Below are 20,901 nucleotides of genomic sequence, written 5' to 3'. Positions count from 1 at the left end.
AGATTCTGTCTGTTCTAGGGAAAGTTATCTAATAAATAGCTGTAGAACAACATGATTTCAGATTTCATAATGCATCATTATTTCATAGATTGAGCTACTTTTCTAAAAATACACCATTCTGAAGTGACAAATTGCTTGTAGCTAGGAAATCTTGCAGATGACATGGTTTTTGAATACACATTGGGATTTTATGCAATTAGCAGATAAAAGATGATATTGATTTTTGGAAAGTTGACTTTGTAATTGATGGATTTCTTTTCAAAGGTCTCATTTAGCCATGGGGGCTCAAATATTCAAACACTCTATTTCATGACTTATCTAATTACTTATTTAGTTTTTCAATTCTAAATTGAATGATGAACTGTAAATTTAATACAAATGAAACAAGTGTACACTACAGACAATGTTTTTGCCTTTCTCTGATTCAATTTCAAACTGTTGATACAGAGTTGAAACAGGCTTCTATAATAATACGCTTAGAGAAACCATCTGACTGGCAAAATCGTAGAACATCGACTACCAACAACTGGAGGTTACTAGGCAAAGACCATTCACTTGATTTATGAAATATTACAGTATTGAATCTAAAAGTCAACAGAAGCCACTGGAATCAGCAAAAACACATAGTTTATTGCAGTCAATTTTTTTAGATATGAGTGTTTTTGCTCATGGTAACAATGGTGAATCCAGTGACATGCCTATGTCCATCAACTAAAGTTCGCATCCGAGGACTGTCTTCAGTGAAGATAACAGAGCATTGCCACTAGACTGACACATTACAGAGCATTGTCACTAGACTAGACTAGACTCATTACAGAGCAATGTCAATAGACTAGACTCTTTACAGAGCATTATCACTAGACTAGACAAATTACAGAACATTGTTACTAGACTAGACTCCTTACAGAGAATTGTCAATAGACTAGACTCTTTACAGAGCATTGTCACAGGACTAGACTCATTACAGAGCACTGTCACTAGAATAGACCAGACAAGTTACAGAACATTGTCACTAGACTCTTTACAGAGCATTGTCACTAGACTAGACTCATTACAGAGCATTGTCACTAGAATAGACTCATTACAGAGCATTGTCAATAGATTAACCAAATTACAAAACATTGCCCATCAATTTCAATTTGTATGAAAAAAGCACTGTTTGCCTATATAGCTTCTTAATGACAGGCTAGTGCATGGTTATAAATAGATCTATAACTAGACTTCGGCTCCCAATTCTTCACTTTAACTAAATGGAACATAAGCCTCAGGCCATTTCAAATTTAACAACTAATTCATTTGTTAACAGGAATTCTCAAGAGACTTTACATAGACAAACAAACAACAGAAATATTGTGCTTTTGCAATGACATTTTCATTTTTGATTCATGCCTGTCTGATGAAAAGAATTTGTGAACACAATGGTTGAGGAGGTTAAAAAAAGGTATCAGACATCTTATTCACTTCAGAGGCCACATATGCCAGTCCATTAAACCACAAAACATTTAACATCACTTAACCATAGATTGAGTTCTTTTTCAAGACTTGCTGATTTTCTAAAATGTGGAAATTTCAAAGACTTTTGTAGACATGGTTAGTTATTGGAGTATAGGTAGTCTTTCTTGAATCCAAATGGAATGCTTCGTGTAGAGCATTTATGCCAGTTAAACACAACAATTATGTTTTCATGAGATTCTGTTGAAAACTCTTGATTAAGATGAGTCTGTACCTTGTTAATCTGAAAACCACATTTTCAGGTAATTGTATTTCACAGGTATACTTATACCAATCAACTTAGTCCTAACCGGGTACAGATTATCTAAAGGAGATGACTTGGCCCTAGTTGTTATCCATGGTTAATTCTGCTTCTCCTTTCATCCTGTTTATAGAGCTCAGGTTATATTGTAAGACATCTAATAATAGCATGAGCATAGTATCTGTTCTTACTGTAAGAAAAATGATTTTCTATGTACAGGCTAGGTAAAATAATCATAATAATCGATTATCGTCACAAGGAATTTATAATTTCAAATATTGATTTCATGTCAAAGTCAGTTTTCCCTTCAGCACATAACATACTCATAATAAACTTCAAACCGATCAAAGCAATGAATATTTAATGATACAAAAATAACCCATGAATTAAAGCATTGGTCATCATTTTATTTAGAAGATTTCTCAAGTAAAATATTTTGATTATTAATTGATCAAAATTTGGTAATTGATACCCAGCGGGGCATGTAGCCTACACGTACCTCTATTTCTGTAAATATCAAAATTGTCCAAAAGTTTTCTGTCATGTGCGAATATTAAAAAATTAAACACCCAGCAGAATAATAGAAATTTCTTAATCATTTGCAGAAAACATGGCTTTTTTTCAGTTGATTCAAATCTTGATGACAAAAATTATGTGAAATAATAGTTTGCATTCTTTGAGTTTCATTTTACTTTAATGCTACAAGATACTTCATTTGGAACCAGTGAAAAGTTTTTTGAAATCCCCCAGGAATCAATTATGAATGTGCACTTCATTAGAACAATAGGTATGTTGGTAACAATAGAGCAGTTCAAAGAAAATTAAAGACTAGAATTTACTCAAGCTTAACTTGTCACTAACTGATGCTAGAGTTTAATCGACTTGAAACAATTTATGTCTCTTACCCTTCAATAGACAATTGTCTAGCAATTCTTTCAATTAAAACTTAAAACAAGAAATCAATTACACAAACATGTCCGCCATTGTCATCTTCTCTATTGTGTGAAATATCAATTTTGACCAGCATTCTTGATATATGGTCAAGGTTATTCTATTGTTATAACAAATTCTTTGTCTTCAATAAAGTGTATTATGTTGTTTTTTCCTCAAGAAATAAGTTAAATGAAAGCCTACATCTAGAAGTCTTAGAGTGACAAAGAAGTATTAAGGAACCATTCTCTCTCAATCAAAGCATTTTCTTTTGAACAGACTCTTGGAGCATAGACATAGGTCAACACAGTGCATATTCTCCCAACTTAAAACGGCAGTTGAAAGCCTTTACACTATTGTAAATTCTTCCTGTTTGCGTCATTCCATAATTCTGTGGTTCCTGTAATTATTCAAGGTAACTTGTTGCAATTGTTCCTGCAACTCCACTATAACTTTGTGTTTGAAGTTACTCATCTTAAGTGTCTCATTTGATAAAGCATATTTTGCAATTAGTGACATCATAAAACACTTACTGACGTCTGTTTGAAAACTGGAATGATTCAAATCAATGTTATCAGTATCCCTGATACATACAAAAAGTTTAGAAAACCCCTTTACATCCCTTTAAATCTGTTTTTTGTTTGTCAACCAAAATAATGTAAGAACGCAGGAATTTATATCACATACTATAAGATTTCTTGACAGTTTTTCATTTGGAAATCTTAATCAAAAAAATTTAATGTCTGTCCCTAAAGGAAATAGAAACACCATGTTAGCAGGTGATAGTTGTATGTAATTCCAGTCAAATCTTCATCTGAACTTGAGTGAAACAGTGGTCCTATAATTGACGTCTGTTTGTCTGCAGTCTATTTTGATACAATGGAACCTGGTTATTATGACTTCATGAAAATAGTCATTACAATTACATCTTCCTATCAAACCATTTACAAGCTTTCAACAATCTACTGATAAAAATAGCTTTAACAAAATTACTAACATAATATAATGTGGGCTGAATGTTAGACAGGAGCATGTCACTTTGGTGTATTAGAACTCATTCTGACCCATGTAAAATAAAGAATTCACTTATTTCATGTATTAAAAGAAAATTGTAAGTTGAATTTGAAATTACTGATGATTAAACAATAGTTTTTGTTGTTATTTATCTCTTAGTTTGTCTTTTGAGCCAAATTAATATCACCTGATATCATTGCATCATGGTTACTATCTTTCTACACCGTGTAAAGGTTTACATTTCTATCTATAACATGTCATATTCTTGCATATTTACCAATAATGGCGGCCTCTAAAAACTATCAATTGTTTGAAAAAAATTATGTTAAAAGTTATTTTGTGCAAATCTGTACAAATTAACAAAAAGCTCATCCTTTCAACATATGCTTCAGATGAAAAATCTTTATCAAACCCTAGAGATGGATTATCGTCTGCATTGCGATTTTGTGCCATGGGTTTAAATCCTCCTCAAGGTAAGAAACATTCTGATGTCTGTGCCAGTGCTTCCGATAGTCGGTATATAGTGTCGGCTCTCACCCCGAATACCTAGTCTTTGATCATTTGCTCACTCAATCTAAAACAAAAAAGAATCACTACAAAGATCCACTTTCTTTAGGGCCAAAAGTACATCCAGGTAAACGTGAGAGATTTAACCAAAAAAATAATTTTGTTTCCAAAAAAAATATATCTGCCAAATATATTGCGTAGAATTTTAAGGTACGGATGTTACTAATTGAATTCTACAGCAAACGCGATGAAGGACATAGTTGTCTTTAAAGACAACAGGATTTGTGCCTCAGAGTAAAAAGACGCAAGTTACAGCCCTGTTTGTATTGAGAAAGCCTGGAAGTTTCTGTATATAGGGTCTACTATTATAAGAATTTCAATGTTCATTTAAATGACAAGAGTGTTAAATCACATGCAAACTGTAGTTGAAATGAATAGCACATGAGATATTGTTAGGTAGAAGAGTGAAGGGTATTGCTTGTTCAACAGACAGTAATGAGCTGCTTCAATGTACAAGGTTGACAGAGTTAAATTGAGTTTTCTTCTAATTATAATGTACATGTAACTTCACATATCTTTACAGACTACTCTTTTTCTTAAGTTTACATCTTGGAGACATTTTCCTGAGGTTTGTGTCACTCTAGATTCCATATATACTGAGATTCTATCTTTGTAGATGCAGTGCAAGACAACTTTTCTTTTCAGGTTTACATCTTGGAGACATTTTCCTAAGGTTTGTGTCAGTCTAAATACCATATATACTGAGATGCTATCTTAGTTGGTGCAGTGCAAGACAACTTTTCTTCTCAGGTTTATATCTAGGAGACATTTTTTCAAATTTCCAAAATAAAACTTTATTCTATGGGCAATATCAGATTTTGTGTGTATTGCAATGTGGAATTTTTTTTACCACGATAGCTTCACAAGTCATAAGATGTATACAAATTTTGCATATTGGATTAAGGTGAAAGACAATATAATTGCCTCTTCACAATATCTATTACCAGATTTTGTATGGTTTGCTTCAACTGAATCACCAGATGTATTGGAAAATTTCACCATTCCCATCAGTCCTTCCATCCATTGTCGAAAAATTTGATCTATCAATCTTTCCTTATTGCGATATGTTTACGCTTTTTTTGGAATTTCAGTGATTGTCCACTGAATAGAATTTGCCTTCTTGTAACAATTTGAATTAGGATGGCCACCCCTATACGTGACTTAGGCATGACAAAAAAAATTACGAAGAGAAAAGTAAAGGAAAGATAACACTCATCTACCAGCTAGTCCTTGGCCAAACCACTTGATCTTTCAGTCTCCATTTACAGCTGAGTCAACGAGAATGATGAGGGTAGATAAATAGTAAATAGTATATATCACAATCAAACAACGCCATGAAGTGTATAATGAGGGAAATTTTGTACTTGTACCCACATTCTAAAATATCAATGACAAAATTTGAAAATGAAATGAATGGAGTTTTACGTCCTACTTTTCTGCACCTTGTGGGCTAATGAAGACGGGCAACTCCACGCAGGGTGCCATGAGGGAAAATTTGCCAGGACAGTTGCGTTAGCCTGCTCTTTTTCGATTTCCAACTGTCGAGGGATCTTTAACGTGCACAGCCTGTAGCACACGGGGCCTCGGTTTATTGTCCCATCTGAACGACAAGATGCTTTTTCCATGTCGGCTCCTCTTACCTGCATCACTGACAGGGGGAAATCCGAAGGTATGATCTCGACCTATGCCGGGATTGAACCCTGGACCTTCAACAAACAATTAAAGTTTGCTGTAATATCATCTAACACTATACAGTAAGAAACACTGGTAATTTGTTAAAAGACTTGACCAAATTACTGTAAGATAAGAGAAGTTAATGTTTAGATAAGGTGTGAAGAAGTTTGTTGATAACTAAAGACTTTCTCTTGTCTTATAGTTTATTATAAAGAATACCTCTTCAAAGGTATATAATCATCTGGCATTTCAACTATCATCTGATAGACACTGGCACGGATTATCAGTGAATAGATGTATTGCGATACAAAACTTCAATATACCTATATTGTACGCTAGCAACTAATTTAAGGGGCTGAAATACATCAGGTAGTTTATATTTCAATTCATTCTGAAAAGTAACACAGATAGCTGAAATAAACCTGTTAAGTTTCAACTTATCGACAACCATTATATAGATGACTACATCACTTTTAGTTCACGTCTGCTTTCTCTCATTATTAACCTAATTTCATCATATCCAAATACTTTTTCAGACAATGGTTTAAGACTAATAATGTATAAATAGATTATGCTAAAGCTTTCTTGGCAGCGACATGTCTTCATCACTAACTTGATTTAAGTATTATTATATCATATGGATGGTCTCCAACTGCTAAATGTTCTTTTACAAGCATAGTCTATAGCACACAGGGTCTAGATGAATTTTTACCTTTTTTTTTCAAAATAAGGCCCTAGCATATGCATAATTTTAGAAAAGAGCTTTCCAGAGACGACCAATTCTCATCTGAATTCTACATTTACATGAAGCATGGTAAAATAGTAATTTGCAAGGCTTTAGTTATTGTTATATTTTCAAATATTAATGGCTATTTCCAACACAACCCTTCTTGATACTGGATCATTAGAACAAACAGGCCGTAAATGGGTACAGATAATCTGGGAAAGATCAATGGTAAGAGTATTGGTCAAGGACCAGCTAGTAACAAGTATCCGCAGGAACTTTAATCTTCTTTCTTCTTTATAAAAAGAATATAAGATTTTTAAATGGCATATAATTGATAGGGTGATTTCTTGTTTCGTGTTAAAAATTCACATTTTCCAATTAAAAATTCACAGGTCATCAATCATTGAAAAACATTAAAAAAAACAAAACGACCATCTTGAATTGAATTCTTAGTGGATTTCATCATTAAAAGTAATTGCAAGATGTTTTTTTATAATTTCTCCCTTTTTAAGGCAATGATGCTTTTACAAGAAGAAAAGACACAAACAAGGATAATTTCAAAGGCCTCTTTAGGATTTGTGTACCAGCTGATCCTCTGCCAAACCTCTTAGCATTAATCATTCCTGAACATTATCTTAACAATTTACAGCTGGGTCGACTGAAATAATGAGGAAAGTTGACTTATTCAAGGTCATTTTCATTCAATGACAGCCAATAACTGGATTTTTTTTTTTGTATAATCAAGCTCTTGATGTTAAGATAACACTTATATTTGACTGTATTTGCCACGCCATGCAGTTGAGCCACTATGCAAAAAAAAATGAAACTCGAAAAAAAATCTTCTGAATTTGATGGAATTATAACCAGCACGCAAATAAGATGGACAGAACAAATAACAGAAGTGTTAATTATTATTATGTTCTATTTTCAGGTTTATGATGGTGCTAATTTGTTTAATATTTAGTGTACTCTCAACTATTGAACAATATACAGAATTTGCAAATGAAACTTTATTTTGGATGGTGAGTTCAATTTGATACAAATTATGTTTCTAACATTGCATTTATCCAAAGTGTTAAAATAACTTTAATTAATGGAAACTATTTCAATTGATCACAGACATGAAGGAACTTCATTATCAGATTCATATATATTTTCTTCAGAAGATGAAAGTGGAAAACCCTTTGATAGTAATTTTGGAATATTTGTCATAAAAAGTTTGAAAATATGTTGATTTATGAAAGTTATACATAATTACAATTTCTAGGCTATCCTTAAAAGCATGCTGTCAATAGCCCTGTTTACATTAGAATGCTAGGAAGTATTCCGTTCTTGGCCTAGAAATGAAATGAATTGAGTTTTCTCCCTGCTTTTCTGCACCATGTGGGCTAATGACGTTCTCGGCCTATGCCTGGATGCGATAAAATTACCAAATTTTTACCATTTACACTACTACAATTTCGAGCATTCTGAGAATAGACATTCTACTAACCCCAATGAGGGCAAATTCGTCTGCTCACAAAACTGTAAAACATGTCAAGGGGTCAAGAAACATGCGTAAGAACTGTTCGAGGAACGCTCAACCGTTTACACTACCAATATGTAACTGTTCCGTTCTGAGAACTATTCCGAGACCAGCTCGCCTTGGTAGTCTCAAATTGGAACTGTTCTCAGAACGCTCGACTCTTTGCACTAGTAATTTTTCATCTGTTCTGTTCTCAGAACAGAATTTCAGTACAGGGTTAATGCTTTACATTTGATAATAATTGGGTCAAAATAATGTTATTAGTTCAGTACATTGATCTCAGTAAGTGGAAATGATGCTGGTATTATTCAGGATTGTGGCTTTTTCATGTTCATTTAAACTATTATTACTAGATCATAGTAAAGATATGAGGTCCAAGTGTTATTCCATTAATTTTGCTAATTTCCGACTTTCTCTTTATTGTTAGTGTGGTTCACATCACGAAGTTCTATATCCAATTTTCACACTATATCAAATGATAACTAACTAAACTTTGACAGGAAATTGAAAACTGGGTTCATAATAACTGGAGATCATAGTCAATTAAAGAACAGTTGGACAAAATGGCTTGATTTTAGAAAGTAACCACAATTTTCATCTCCCTTCTTGAGAGATTTAAACAAAACTTGGTGGAATTGTTTATTATCACCCAAGGATGAACCCTATTGAAAATCTATAAAATCCAAAATATATTTTATGAGTTATTGCCCTTGTTCTTGAAAACACATTCAAATTGTAGTTTGTATACACTATGAAAGGCACATTTCTTTCAAAATTTTGACAAAACATGGTAATATTGTTCATTAACACCCCAAAAGTTCAAAAGAAGTGTATGTCTGAAGGTTGAATATTTCATACTGGTAATTGTTACTGTACTGCCAAATATTTTTATTCAAAATCAAAGCTGCCAGTGGGCGTATATTACCTTGCCTGGCAAGCTATCTCTAATCTTTTTTTTTGATATTTTTCAGGAAATCGTTCTAGTAGTATTCTTTGGTTTAGAATATGTGATACGCTTGTGGTCTGCTGGATGTCGCAGCAAGTACATGGGAATCTCAGGGAGATTTCGATTCGCCCGCAAACCAATTTCAATAATTGGTGAGTTTAAAACAAGAGATTGACTCTAGATTAAAGAAAATCTGCTTTCAATTCTATGAAAAATTAAAATCTTTTCTTCAGACGTCATGTGAGAATTTTGACCCCATACTGCTAACTGACCCTAATGAAATTGAGAGTTTAATTTTGTATGGTTTCTACACAGCTTTTGATGTAATCATTTTAATGGAAGGAAAACTAAACTCATGTTCTAGGAAAGTATTGTCTCATTTCACAAATTAAAGGTCAGATGTCAAGAAGCTTACCCAATCAAATCATTGCCTAAAGGAATCAAAATGTCTGAAAAAGTGAAATAGAATCTGGTTTCACATGTACATCTAGAGAGAATGGTCTGTCTAGCAGACAGATTTTAATTGATATATTCATCTCTGACATATTGATTACCTTTGACCTTCAGATCGAAAGCTTACAAGAGAATCAGTTTTTTAAAGTGTAATGTATGTAAGGCTTTGACTTGTCCAAAATGTACAAGAATAGGTTATAGGTAATATTAGACATTTTTAGAATGCACTAGACTAGGGTTTTCACGCTCTTGATTATGGTTTTTATGCTTAAGACTAAGGTTGCCATGCTCTAGACTAAGGTTGCCATGCTCTAGACTAGGGTTGGCATTCTCTAGACTAGGGTTGGCATGCTCTAGATTATGGCTGTCATGCTTAAGACTAGGGTTGTCATACTGCTCTAAACTACGGTTACCATGCTCTAGATTAAGGCTGTCATGCTTTAAAGCAGGGCTGTTATGCTTTAGACTAGGGGTTGTCATTCTCTAGATTATGGCTGCTATGCTTTAGACTAAGGAAGCCATGCTCTAGACTAGGGTTGTTATGCTCTAGACTAGGGCTGTCATGCTCCAGATTATGGCTGTCATGCTTTAGACTAAGGTTACCATGCTCTAGACTAGGGCTGTCATGATCCAGATTATGGTTGTCATGCTTAAAACTAGGGATGTCATACTCTAGACTATGGCTGTCATGCTTTAGACTAGGGCTACCATCTTCTAGACTAGGTCTGTGGCTGTCATGCGCTACACTATAGAGCTGTCATGCTCTATACTAGGGCTAGCATTATCTAGACTAGGGCTGTCATGCTCTATACTAGGGCTGGCATTATCTAGACTAGGGCTGTCATGCTCTAGACTAGGGCTGTTATGCTCTAGAGGTGTGCTGGAGGAGTATGAGAGCATTATCTAATTTTTTGGTTTGGGATGGATTCGACTCATCCAAAATGTACTAGAATATGTTAGTCATGCCTTTGTTAAGATACATTCAGGGTACATGACTGATTCAGAGAGTTCTAGACCAGAAACATCATGCTAGGCTAAGTTTCATCTTGTGGTCCCTGCCTTGGAACTTAATAATAGGTTAAAGAATGCCATCAGAAACAATATTGTCCATCAACAAACTATCGGTGTAGAAACCAAAATGATACTAATTTTAGATTTTAAGAGGTGTATTCAAAGAAAATAAATTTCTAACACTTGGAGACAAACTTGATAGCTTTTAAAGAAAATACTGGATAAAGAATTAAGCTTTGCATCGCTTTGGGTAGCAGACACATTTATCTAATATTTTTCATAATTGAGTTAAACATTTCTTTCTTTTTTAATCAATTGCCAGTCAAAACCTGCCATATTTCTTACTTTCTTTTCATTTTAAATGGTCTAATCATTGAATCTTTAGTTAAATTTATTTCAGGAAAATCTCATGTGCCATTAAAATCTATGGGTTCAAATCTTAAAGGGATTGTAAAGAGGTTTTCTAAAATTTGTATGTGTATCGTGGACATTGATAGCATCAATTTGCACCATTCCAATTTTCAGCAAGACGTCTGTGGATCCTGCAATTCCTCTAAAAATAAAGGCCGTATGCAGCGCTCTTACCTTGTCTAAAGTCCAACTTTATAAGGTTAGGCTTAAGGCTTTCATTTTCTACATTTGATAGTCAAATTTAAGCACGACTTTCGTAAAGATCGGTGCATACCCAAACTTCGACTTAAGTCCTTCTGTGATAAAAGCATATTTATAATTTCAGATTTTTTAGTTGTTGTTGCTAGTATTGTTGTTTTATCTGTTGGTTCCAATGGACAAGTTTTTGCTACCTCAGCCATTAGGTAGGTACAAGAAAATCGAGACGTCCATCTGATCTTGTTCACATTGAGTTACAAGTCAAAAGCACTTTGATACTTTTCTGTACCTAATGTGAGTTATTACAAAAAGTAAAAGGTACATTAAGCTTTATTTGTCCAAGACACTGGCTCCTATCCGACTATTAACTACACCAGATCAAGAATTTAGTGAAAAATTATCAGATCATCACAAAAATCAATAGGGATCATCTTCATAATGACATTGACCCACAAAATAAAAATCAAGGGAATCTGTAAAGAATTGTTGCATGTAGAGTGAGCACGAGTTATAGCTAATAGTGAAAACGCTTAGTCGAACACGATATTTCGGTGAAAAATGATCAGATCATCACAGTCCGCCCGAGTGATTACAATATACGCCCAAAATATGTATGCAGGCGTATTCAAAGGATTTGTAAGATGTAAAATTTTAATTTTGAATGTGTGCACTTGATTATTGTCACTGTAGAAATAGTGCAAATACAAGCTAGTAACGAGTCTGAAACATATAAAGACTAGAAATGGCAGATCTAATGTGTTTATGAATGGTTTAAACTTTTCAGGGGTGTAAGATTTTTACAGATTTTACGAATGTTGCATGTAGATAGACAAGGTGGTACCTGGAGATTATTAGGTTCTGTTGTGTATATACATAGACAGGTAAGTTCTTAGTTGGTTCTTGTGGGTCTCGAAACGGCATAAATTTTGAAAATCTGCAAGTCTTCCTAGTTTCTGAAAAAAAGTCTTGCTGGAACATTCCTGATCCTATTTCACAAAAAAAAAAAAACGATTTGCATTGCTGCTAATTTCTTTTTACATTTGAATATGTAGCCTAAGTGTAGCATGTAAGTATAGGCATCTTCCTAAAATATTGGTTAAATTCACCAGTGGTGGAAAATATCGGGTTGGCCACAAAAAATGTCTAGAATATACCACAAACTTTGGATCATAAGTTTGAACATTTCAACATGAAAAAGAAAAAAAGTTTAAAAAGCGACAAAATCATGTGTATGTGATGGTCAGGGAAATACTGGAAATTTGCCATTTTCATGTAACGCATTAATCGTTAGTCACAGTCGATAAGTCTCTTTCAGCTATAGGAGTTGTAAACAAGTAATATTTAATTATACATAGCAAAACATTTACAAGGTGTCTTAATCAACTGAGAAGGTTTATTTTTGTAGAAGATTCAAAGAAATATTGATCAAATGCTTCATAAGACTTCAGTGTAAACAAAAGTTTAGGATTGACATTCAATATGTCAAATAAACAGGCTACATGTATTTGATGTACAGTTGATCATATAGACTTGACGATAGAGACACATCTTAATATTCCTATATATTTGACCTGATTGACAAGTCTTCCCTTTTTGAAATTGACCAATATAGATGACCTTCATCTTTTATAATTAAGTCATCAAAAGCCATAAGTGTGAATCCAAATTTACTTTTTATGATTTATAATGTGTGATTACTGTGAAAAACACCATCATTGACGTTTTAGGATTGTGTAGGCTACAAACTACAAAAAGTAGAATATGATGTCTGGATATGACAAAATTTCAATTTTTCTAAAGATATAGATATCTTATATTCTGTAAACCAGCGCTGATTTTAGTTCTGTCCCGTAATTATTATTATTATTATTATTAACAACATTGACAGCGTTCAGTTGCACTGTACAATAGACGTAAGCCTATTTTCTAAGATTAAATTTCAGCAAACTTTGATAATCATTTGGCCAATAAATTAGATCAAATAATCAGCAAACATACAAAACAAAGTTATTTATGGTCGTGAAGAAAAGACTTCACTTTCTTTACTGAAATTAGAAATTTTAATTAAGAATGAAGATGTTTTGATGAAAAGTTTAACGATTGATTTTGCACAAATTTCCCAACAGAATAACATACGAAATTAAATTTTTTAATATAACTCGGTTGTAGATGTCAACCAAATCTTGAAGGTTGAAATTTGTTTTCACAGACATTTGGAAGTTTTTTCACACCATAAAAATAATGTATGTGGATAAAATATGTTTTTTTTTTATCTTTTAAAACTATATTTCATGTTGAAAAAAAATAATTTGAAACAAATTATAAAGAAGCTTTTTGGTCTCGAAACTGGTATCTGAAACTTCAATTTCTCCAAGTTTTTGTAAATTTTTTCAATTAAGATAAATATTATAAATTATTAAGAATAGTGAGGCAAAAAATTTGTAAAACATGTCTAATAGAGAAAAAAAAATCCATATTATTAACAATGAGGAAATTTTATAATCAATGTTATTTTTTCCCTCAATATTCTTTGAAAACCAAATTCAATTCATAACATTGATCCAATATTTTTGTTCTTTTTCAGGAATTAATAACAACGCTGTATATAGGTTTTCTAGGCTTAATATTTTCTTCCTATTTTGTGTATTTAGCTGAAAAAGATGCTGTATCACCTGATGGTACAACAGACTTTACCAGTTATGCTGATGCCTTGTGGTGGGGGGTTGTAAGTGCCTTTTTAATCTAAAAATTATCCCAAGTACATCAGGTCTCATTTCTTAGATTAGACAAGATTGAAATTTGTTTGCACAATGATTCAATAAGGGCTTAATTTGATGCGTATGAACCCAAAAACTGGGTTTAGTTACTTCAAACAAATGTTGGTTGTTCGTTCTAGTCTTGGGCAACTTTCATGAGTCATCTTTCAACATTATTCTAGTTGACCTAGCTGTAAATCTTACAGGTAATTTGGGAAAGGTCAATGCTGAAGGGTTTGACCAAGGACCAGCTGGTGGAAAGGATCTTTGTGAACCTTAGTTGTTATCCTTGTATCCTTTCTGATGACTTGAATTAGTTGAATATCATTGCTGTCAGAAATGATAACAAACTCTTTAGTGGCTTAATTATGAATTTTCAAATAATCATAAAATCATCCATAAGTCAAAAACCTGAAACAGTTCATCAAATTATCATCAAATTCAAACATGAACAATGACTCATCGTTGTACACAAATGGGCTATAACTCTGAAACTGGTCATCCAATTATTACCAATTTCTAACTTGACCGAGATCTCAGTAATATATACATGTATACCAAGTTTCATCGAGATCAGATAAAGAGCTGCATTACTTAATAAGATTATGATTTCAGATAACAGTAACTACAATAGGTTATGGTGATACAGTTCCTAAAACATGGATGGGACGAATAGTGGCTTCCTGTTTCTCTGTCTTCGCAATATCATTTTTTGCCTTACCAGCAGTAAGTGGAACTACATGTAAATACCTTGCACATTTAATTTTATTCTTATTCAGATTACAGTGTTTATTAAATGAGTTTAACTCGTTATTGAGAAAGCCTTCAGATGAGGTTTACAAATGGCTTCAATTCTGATTAAGATGTTCATGCAATACCATATTCTGTTTATGATCTCATTGTGTATATGTTATGTTAGCAATATTTCGTAAATAGTGTAATAAACAAGCTTATGTTCTCTTTGGCACACAAGTATGATGGGTAATAAATCACAAAATTATATAAAGAGTGTAAGTTTCGCAAGACAGGCAACATGATGGTAATTGCCCTTACAAATTATTTACTTATTGTTTATATTTTCTACACTTTATTTATTTGTTAGTTGCACTCCCCCCCCCACCCAAAAAAAATAAATATGGGCCTACAACAGCATTGGCTGGAAGCATGAGTGGTCCACAAACAAACAAAACAGTATGCAGTCATTTACATTATCAAACTTTGAAGGTCAAATCAGCACAAAAGTGTGTTATGTTTGTGGAGTGCAGAAGATATTATCTTATAGAAGCAATGGCCAAGGTCATAAGAAGGGATAACTTCTAACATTGTCATAGGGGTTTGAGTTAAATAACGCTGAAAATGAAATTGCACAGCAACAAAGCCTTGCCCCATTTTTTTTTTCATTGGGAGGCTTTATATCTATCTGTGCAAATTGATTATATTTTGTAGGGTATTCTGGGATCTGGTTTTGCCTTAAAGGTTCAACAAAAACAACGGCAAAAACATTTCAATAGACAAATTCCAACTGCAGCATCTTTAATACAAGTAAGTTTTCTTAAATCAGAAATCATGATCTTGATCTTGTGGATAAGACCATATTCTTTTGGACGGTTGCTGTCTTAAAAAATTCTAAATTACCAAAAATATTACAGAGTATATGCAGATTTTGATAGGTAAAATAAAGTTCTTATTGCATATAATTAAGAGTTTTAACCAATCATAAACGTCCAAAAGTATGTTAAGTCTGGATAAACAAAAAAAGACTTTTTGACCTTTGTTGATCGATTACTAATGGGAATTCTGCTGGGAATTCTCTTCTAATCTAGCTAATTATGAATTAATTGTGGACATGCGAGACAAACTGGTATTTTTCCAATTCATTAAAACACCTCTACTTTCTATTCATATAAGTATTAGCATTTTCATTTATGAAAATAAGGGAAGCCATCTTTAAGTTTCAAAGTTATGTTTCAAAATGAATATAATTCTGGAAAGCAGCAGCTTGGATAATTTGCAAAATGGTGTGTTCTAGTAGGTCTGATAGTTAATGCCATGCCAAGAACAAAGAGAGTTGTAATAAAATGATTATGAAGATGTTTTAAACAGATGTTTTATCTTGAAGACTATGTTATGTGTGTATTGTTTACATAACTGACAACAATACAATGTTAAGATAAGTTCAAATAATAAACAATACACTAGATAGATATACAACTTCACCATCATACAGCAGAATACAAACATTTTCATAGAAATATTAAAGATTCCAGGTCAAGTTGTCTTGTCTTGAAATGATGTTGAGTGTTTGGCAAGACAAAAGTTATTATTAAAAATGTTATAATAACATTTTTGATGAAATATTTGCCAATAATATGATGTCAGATTTACTGCATGTAAGAATGCTGATTTCCTTATGATAATAGTTTAACGTACTGCTGTACCTTTTTGTTAAACAAAACAAAAGATTTTGACAAATATAACGTTAATCATCCTTCATCTTATACCTTGACTGCAATAGCCACGTTTCTGTATCAAATTGTTTGTAAATGCAGTGTTTTGTACATTAGCGAATACTTCAATCAGAGTCCTTGACAGAAAGTCTGTTAACAATAAACCATAATATTTACAGTCTTTATGTCAAGAGCTCTGATTGGCTGTATTCGCTGGTGTACCATCCAATCGAATCTACATTCCGTGATGCAAGAAACGGAGCTATTGCAAACAAGGTATAAGAAGAAGTTCGTAATAGCTGGACATTGTGAAGGTGGATTAATGTTTATTGTTGAAAATTCGGAAATTCTTGATGTTCTAAACCCATTTTTAAGGTCTGATTAGTTAACTTGATGGAAAAGATTGAGTCATAACATTGCAGAAAGTTCTCCTTTACCTGTACCATTATTAGATTTTCTTTCGGAAAGTGTTACAGATAGCTAAAATCTAGTTCTCTATCAGCTATACAAACATATTTAGACATCTTTATACATTAAATCACGACTTTTGCAAAAAATTTCATGAGAAATTCCAACATTTGAAAATGAATTTATTTATGGATTTCAACTTTCATGAAAAATTATTTTTCTTACACATTTCAGTGTTTATGGAGATGTCATGCTGCGGAGGCTGGATTTGATTCCATAGCAACGTGGCAAATTCATACACAAGATAAAGGTCATCATGATAAATCTAAACATCAGTTCCAGAATAGTTCCAACCCATCAACACTAGCTAGATTAACACGGAGAGCTAGTTTATTAAAAAGGAAACGAAGTAATAAAAATAGTAGTCTAGAACGACAAGAGAGTAGTAACAGTATTGTAGCTTATACTGAAACCAATAAACCAGGTGTGTATAAAAACTTATGGTAAACAAAAATATCGGCCCTTTCCAGTTCCTTAGATGTGTCATATTGATGTGATCCTGTCATCGAATATTCCTCTTTTATTGCAATTAAATCCGATCCATTATCTGTTGATAACCAAATTTGTTATAACTTTTGGTATCTATACAGAGCTGAACTATTAATGAATTCATAAAGGCATTACCAGATATTCTATGATGTTCCTGTGGCACACAGTACAGTACCACAACACAGTCAAAGAGATGCCTATCTCCTTTGTAAAATGATTTACATATGTTATATATGTTAGGAACACCAACGAAATCTGTCTCTGATTCTATTGGTAAGAATTCATTAGAACTAGCTGATGGTACTATGGGAGAAGATGAAGATTTACCATATTATGTATATAAACCAGTTCAGTAAGTTTTTATATATTCTATTAGCATTATGAAGGATGAAGGAACAAAAAACATCTGTTTGAATAATTTGAAGATAGCTTGCCAGGCAAGGTAACATATGCCCACTACCAGCTGTCAAAAATGATAGCAAAGTGTGTAGTGGTTTAATTTGTGAAACCAATCATCCAATTGTTACTTATTTCAAGCTTTTCTCAGGTCTCATACCAACTTCATCAAAAAACGAATAAAAAAATGTAGTCTCTATCAGGACTACAAGCCAAATTAGACGCACTGAATTAATTCAAGGGCAATAACTCTAAAACCATTCATCCAATTTTAACCATTTTTGAACTTGAGATCTCATCAATATATACATGTATACCAAGTTTCATTGAGATCAGATAAAAACTGCACCCTTTATCATAACTACAAGCAAAATTTGTAGGGTTTTTACAAAATCAAGGGCTATAACTCTGAAACCAATCATCCGATTATGACCAAATTCAAACTTGACTGAGATCTTATCAATATATACATGCATACTAAGTTTCATCAAGATCAAATAAGATAGCTTGCAAAGTAACGTACGCCCATTACCAGCTGTCAGAATGATAACAATATCTTTAGTGGCTAATTTTCAAATAATCTTAAAATCATCTATAAGTCAAGGCAAAAACCTGAAACTGTTGATTGGATTATTACCAATTTCTAACTTGACCGAGATCTCATCATGCATATCTAGTTTCATCAAGATTGGATAAAAACTGTAGTCTGTATTGTGCCTACAAGACAAATTTGATGGGTTTTTACTAAGTCAAGGGCAATAACTCTGAAACTATTCATCGGATGATTACCAATTTCGAACTTGACTGAGATCTCATCAATATATAAATAAATCCCAAGTTTCATCAAGATCGGATGAAAACTGTAGTCTCTATCGTGCCTTACAAGCCGAATTTGACAAGTTTTTAAGTCAAGGGCAATAACTCCGAAACCCTTCATCCGATTGTTACCAATTACGAACTCGAGTGAGATCTCATCAATATATACATACATCCTTTCAATCTTGACCAAACCTCTTGGCATTTTCTCAAACCCACAGTCCGACTGGATGAGACATGTCCAAGACATGAGATAAATTGGTAAAGCTCTTCTGTTATCAGCATGTTATACAGATCAAGAGTATATGGAAGAAAAAAGATGATAGACATCTGTATTAGATACAGTATAAACATCATTTATAAGTCAATTACACCATCATTATAAACATAGCTTACAATATATACTGACTATAAACAATCTTACACTTTTAAACCAGATGTGATACATTTTTATCTGAACCTAGTCTTAAACTAGTCCTGTAAGATAAAATCCAGGAGTGTTATGCTGTGGCCATACTAACAGTCTTTGTTGTTGAAGCTAATCGTCCGTATGTATTTTGCATTAAATAACGATAAATTTTTTTCAGGTTAACAGAAAATCATAAAGTAATAATCAGAGTCATAAGAAAAATAAAATTTTTTGTTGCAAGAAGAAAATTCCAGGTCAGACTTTTTTTTTAGGACTTCTTAAACCCTAATGTATTATTTATTATATTTACATCAAGCAATAAAACCTTATGATGTTATTTCTTATATTTACATCAAGCAATAAAACCTTATGATGTTATATTTACATCAAGCAAGAAAGCCTTATGATGTTATTATATTTACATCAAGCAAGAAAACCTTATGATGTTATTATATTTACATCAAGCAAGAAAGCCTTATGATGTTATTATATTTACAGCAAGCAAGAAAACCTTATGATGTTATTTATCATATTTACAGCAAGCAAGAAAACCTCATGATGTTATTTATTATATTTACATCAAGCAAGAAAACCTTATGATGTTATGATATTTACATCAAGCAAGCAAACCTTATGATGTTATTTATTATATTTACAGCAAGCAAGAAAACCTTATGATGTTATTATATTTACATCAAGCAAGAAAACCTTATGATGTTATTTATTATATTTACAGCAAGCAAGAAAACCTTATGATGTTATTTATTGTATTTACATCAAGCAATAAAACCTTATGATGTTATATTTACAGCAAGCAAGAAAACCTCATGATGTTATTTCTTATATTTACATCAAGCAAGAAAACCTTATGATGTTATTATATTTACATCAAGCAAGAAAACCTTATGATGTTATTTATTATATTTACAGCAAGCAAGAAAACCTTATGATGTTATTTATTATATTTACATCAAGCAATAAAACCTTATGATGTTATATTTACAGCAAGCAAGCAAACCTTATGATGTTATTTATTATATTTACAGCAAGCAAGAAAACCTTATGATGTTATTATATTTACATCAAGCAAGACAACCTTATGATGTTATTTATTATATTTACAACAAGCAAGAAAACCTTATGATGTTATTTATTATATTTACATCAAGCAATAAAACCTTATGATGTTATATTTACAGCAAGCAAGAAAACCTCATGATGTTATTTCTTATATTTACCTCAAGCAAGAAAACCTTATGATGTTATTATATTTACATCAAGCAAGCAAACCTTATGATGTTATTTATTATATTAGATTCAAGCAAGAAAATCTTATGATGTTATTTATTATATTTAAAAGCAAGCAAGAAAATATTATGATGTTATTTATTATATTTACAGCAAGCAAGAAAACCTTATGATGTACGTGATGTGATAGAACAATATTCTCAGGGTCATCTTAATATGATGGTTAGAATTAAAGAATTACAGAGAAGGTAATATAACCTACTACATGTTGTATGAATGCCCAAATAACGTTATTACTTTAATGAGATGAACCAGGTGTAGGAATTTAATTCTGAACAATATAATTTGTACTATTTTCAGATTAGATCAAACAATAGGTAAACCTGCTTATTGTGGTAATGTTAAAGAGAAGGAGAAATTGACTTTATATTCCAGAATCTCTAGGGTTGAATCTCAGGTATATTATTACTATAATTAAAAATTTGATTCCAGTGTATCAAGACACAAATTCTATTTATTTAAAATTTTATTTGTAATAGTCAAGCTCTGAAATGTGTATAGAGGTAGATATCAGATTTTGGTAAATTCAATTAATCATAGGCTTTTTTGCTGAATGTATCACCCCTCAGTGGCGGCACCAACCTTCCGAAACTGGGGGTACAA

At 32.4% G+C, this 20,901-nt stretch overlaps 2 protein-coding genes across 2 annotated transcripts in view; both read left to right on the top strand.

Annotated features, from left to right (window-relative positions):
• LOTGIDRAFT_81703 (hypothetical protein) overlaps window positions 1-17,123 on the top strand; it is a gene marked incomplete at both ends in the record, with an annotated part of 25,067 nt that extends 7,944 nt beyond the window's left edge. Inside the window, 8 exons of the mRNA XM_009056200.1 lie at window positions 7,597-7,687; window positions 9,162-9,288; window positions 11,337-11,415; window positions 11,994-12,090; window positions 13,794-13,934; window positions 14,581-14,691; window positions 15,412-15,507; window positions 17,055-17,123. Coding sequence (XP_009054448.1) covers window positions 7,597-7,687; window positions 9,162-9,288; window positions 11,337-11,415; window positions 11,994-12,090; window positions 13,794-13,934; window positions 14,581-14,691; window positions 15,412-15,507; window positions 17,055-17,123 — 811 coding nt within the window. The remainder of the gene's footprint in view (window positions 1-7,596; window positions 7,688-9,161; window positions 9,289-11,336; window positions 11,416-11,993; window positions 12,091-13,793; window positions 13,935-14,580; window positions 14,692-15,411; window positions 15,508-17,054) is intronic.
• Window positions 17,124-19,166: 2,043 nt separating this feature from the next.
• On the top strand, window positions 19,167-20,716 carry LOTGIDRAFT_117931 (hypothetical protein; the record flags this gene model as incomplete). The annotated part of the gene is made up of 3 exons (XM_009056348.1): window positions 19,167-19,244; window positions 20,392-20,486; window positions 20,599-20,716. Coding segments are annotated over 3 exons (291 nt in total), but the record flags the coding sequence as incomplete, so codon positions are not given.
• Window positions 20,717-20,901: the final 185 nt, after the last annotated feature.

Source organism: Lottia gigantea (assembly GCF_000327385.1).
Source record: "Lottia gigantea unplaced genomic scaffold LOTGIsca_27, whole genome shotgun sequence".
Lineage (NCBI taxonomy): Eukaryota > Metazoa > Mollusca > Gastropoda > Lottiidae > Lottia > Lottia gigantea.
The sequence above is the reverse complement of the archived record's forward strand: the minus strand, read 5'-3'. Positions and strand labels throughout refer to the sequence as shown.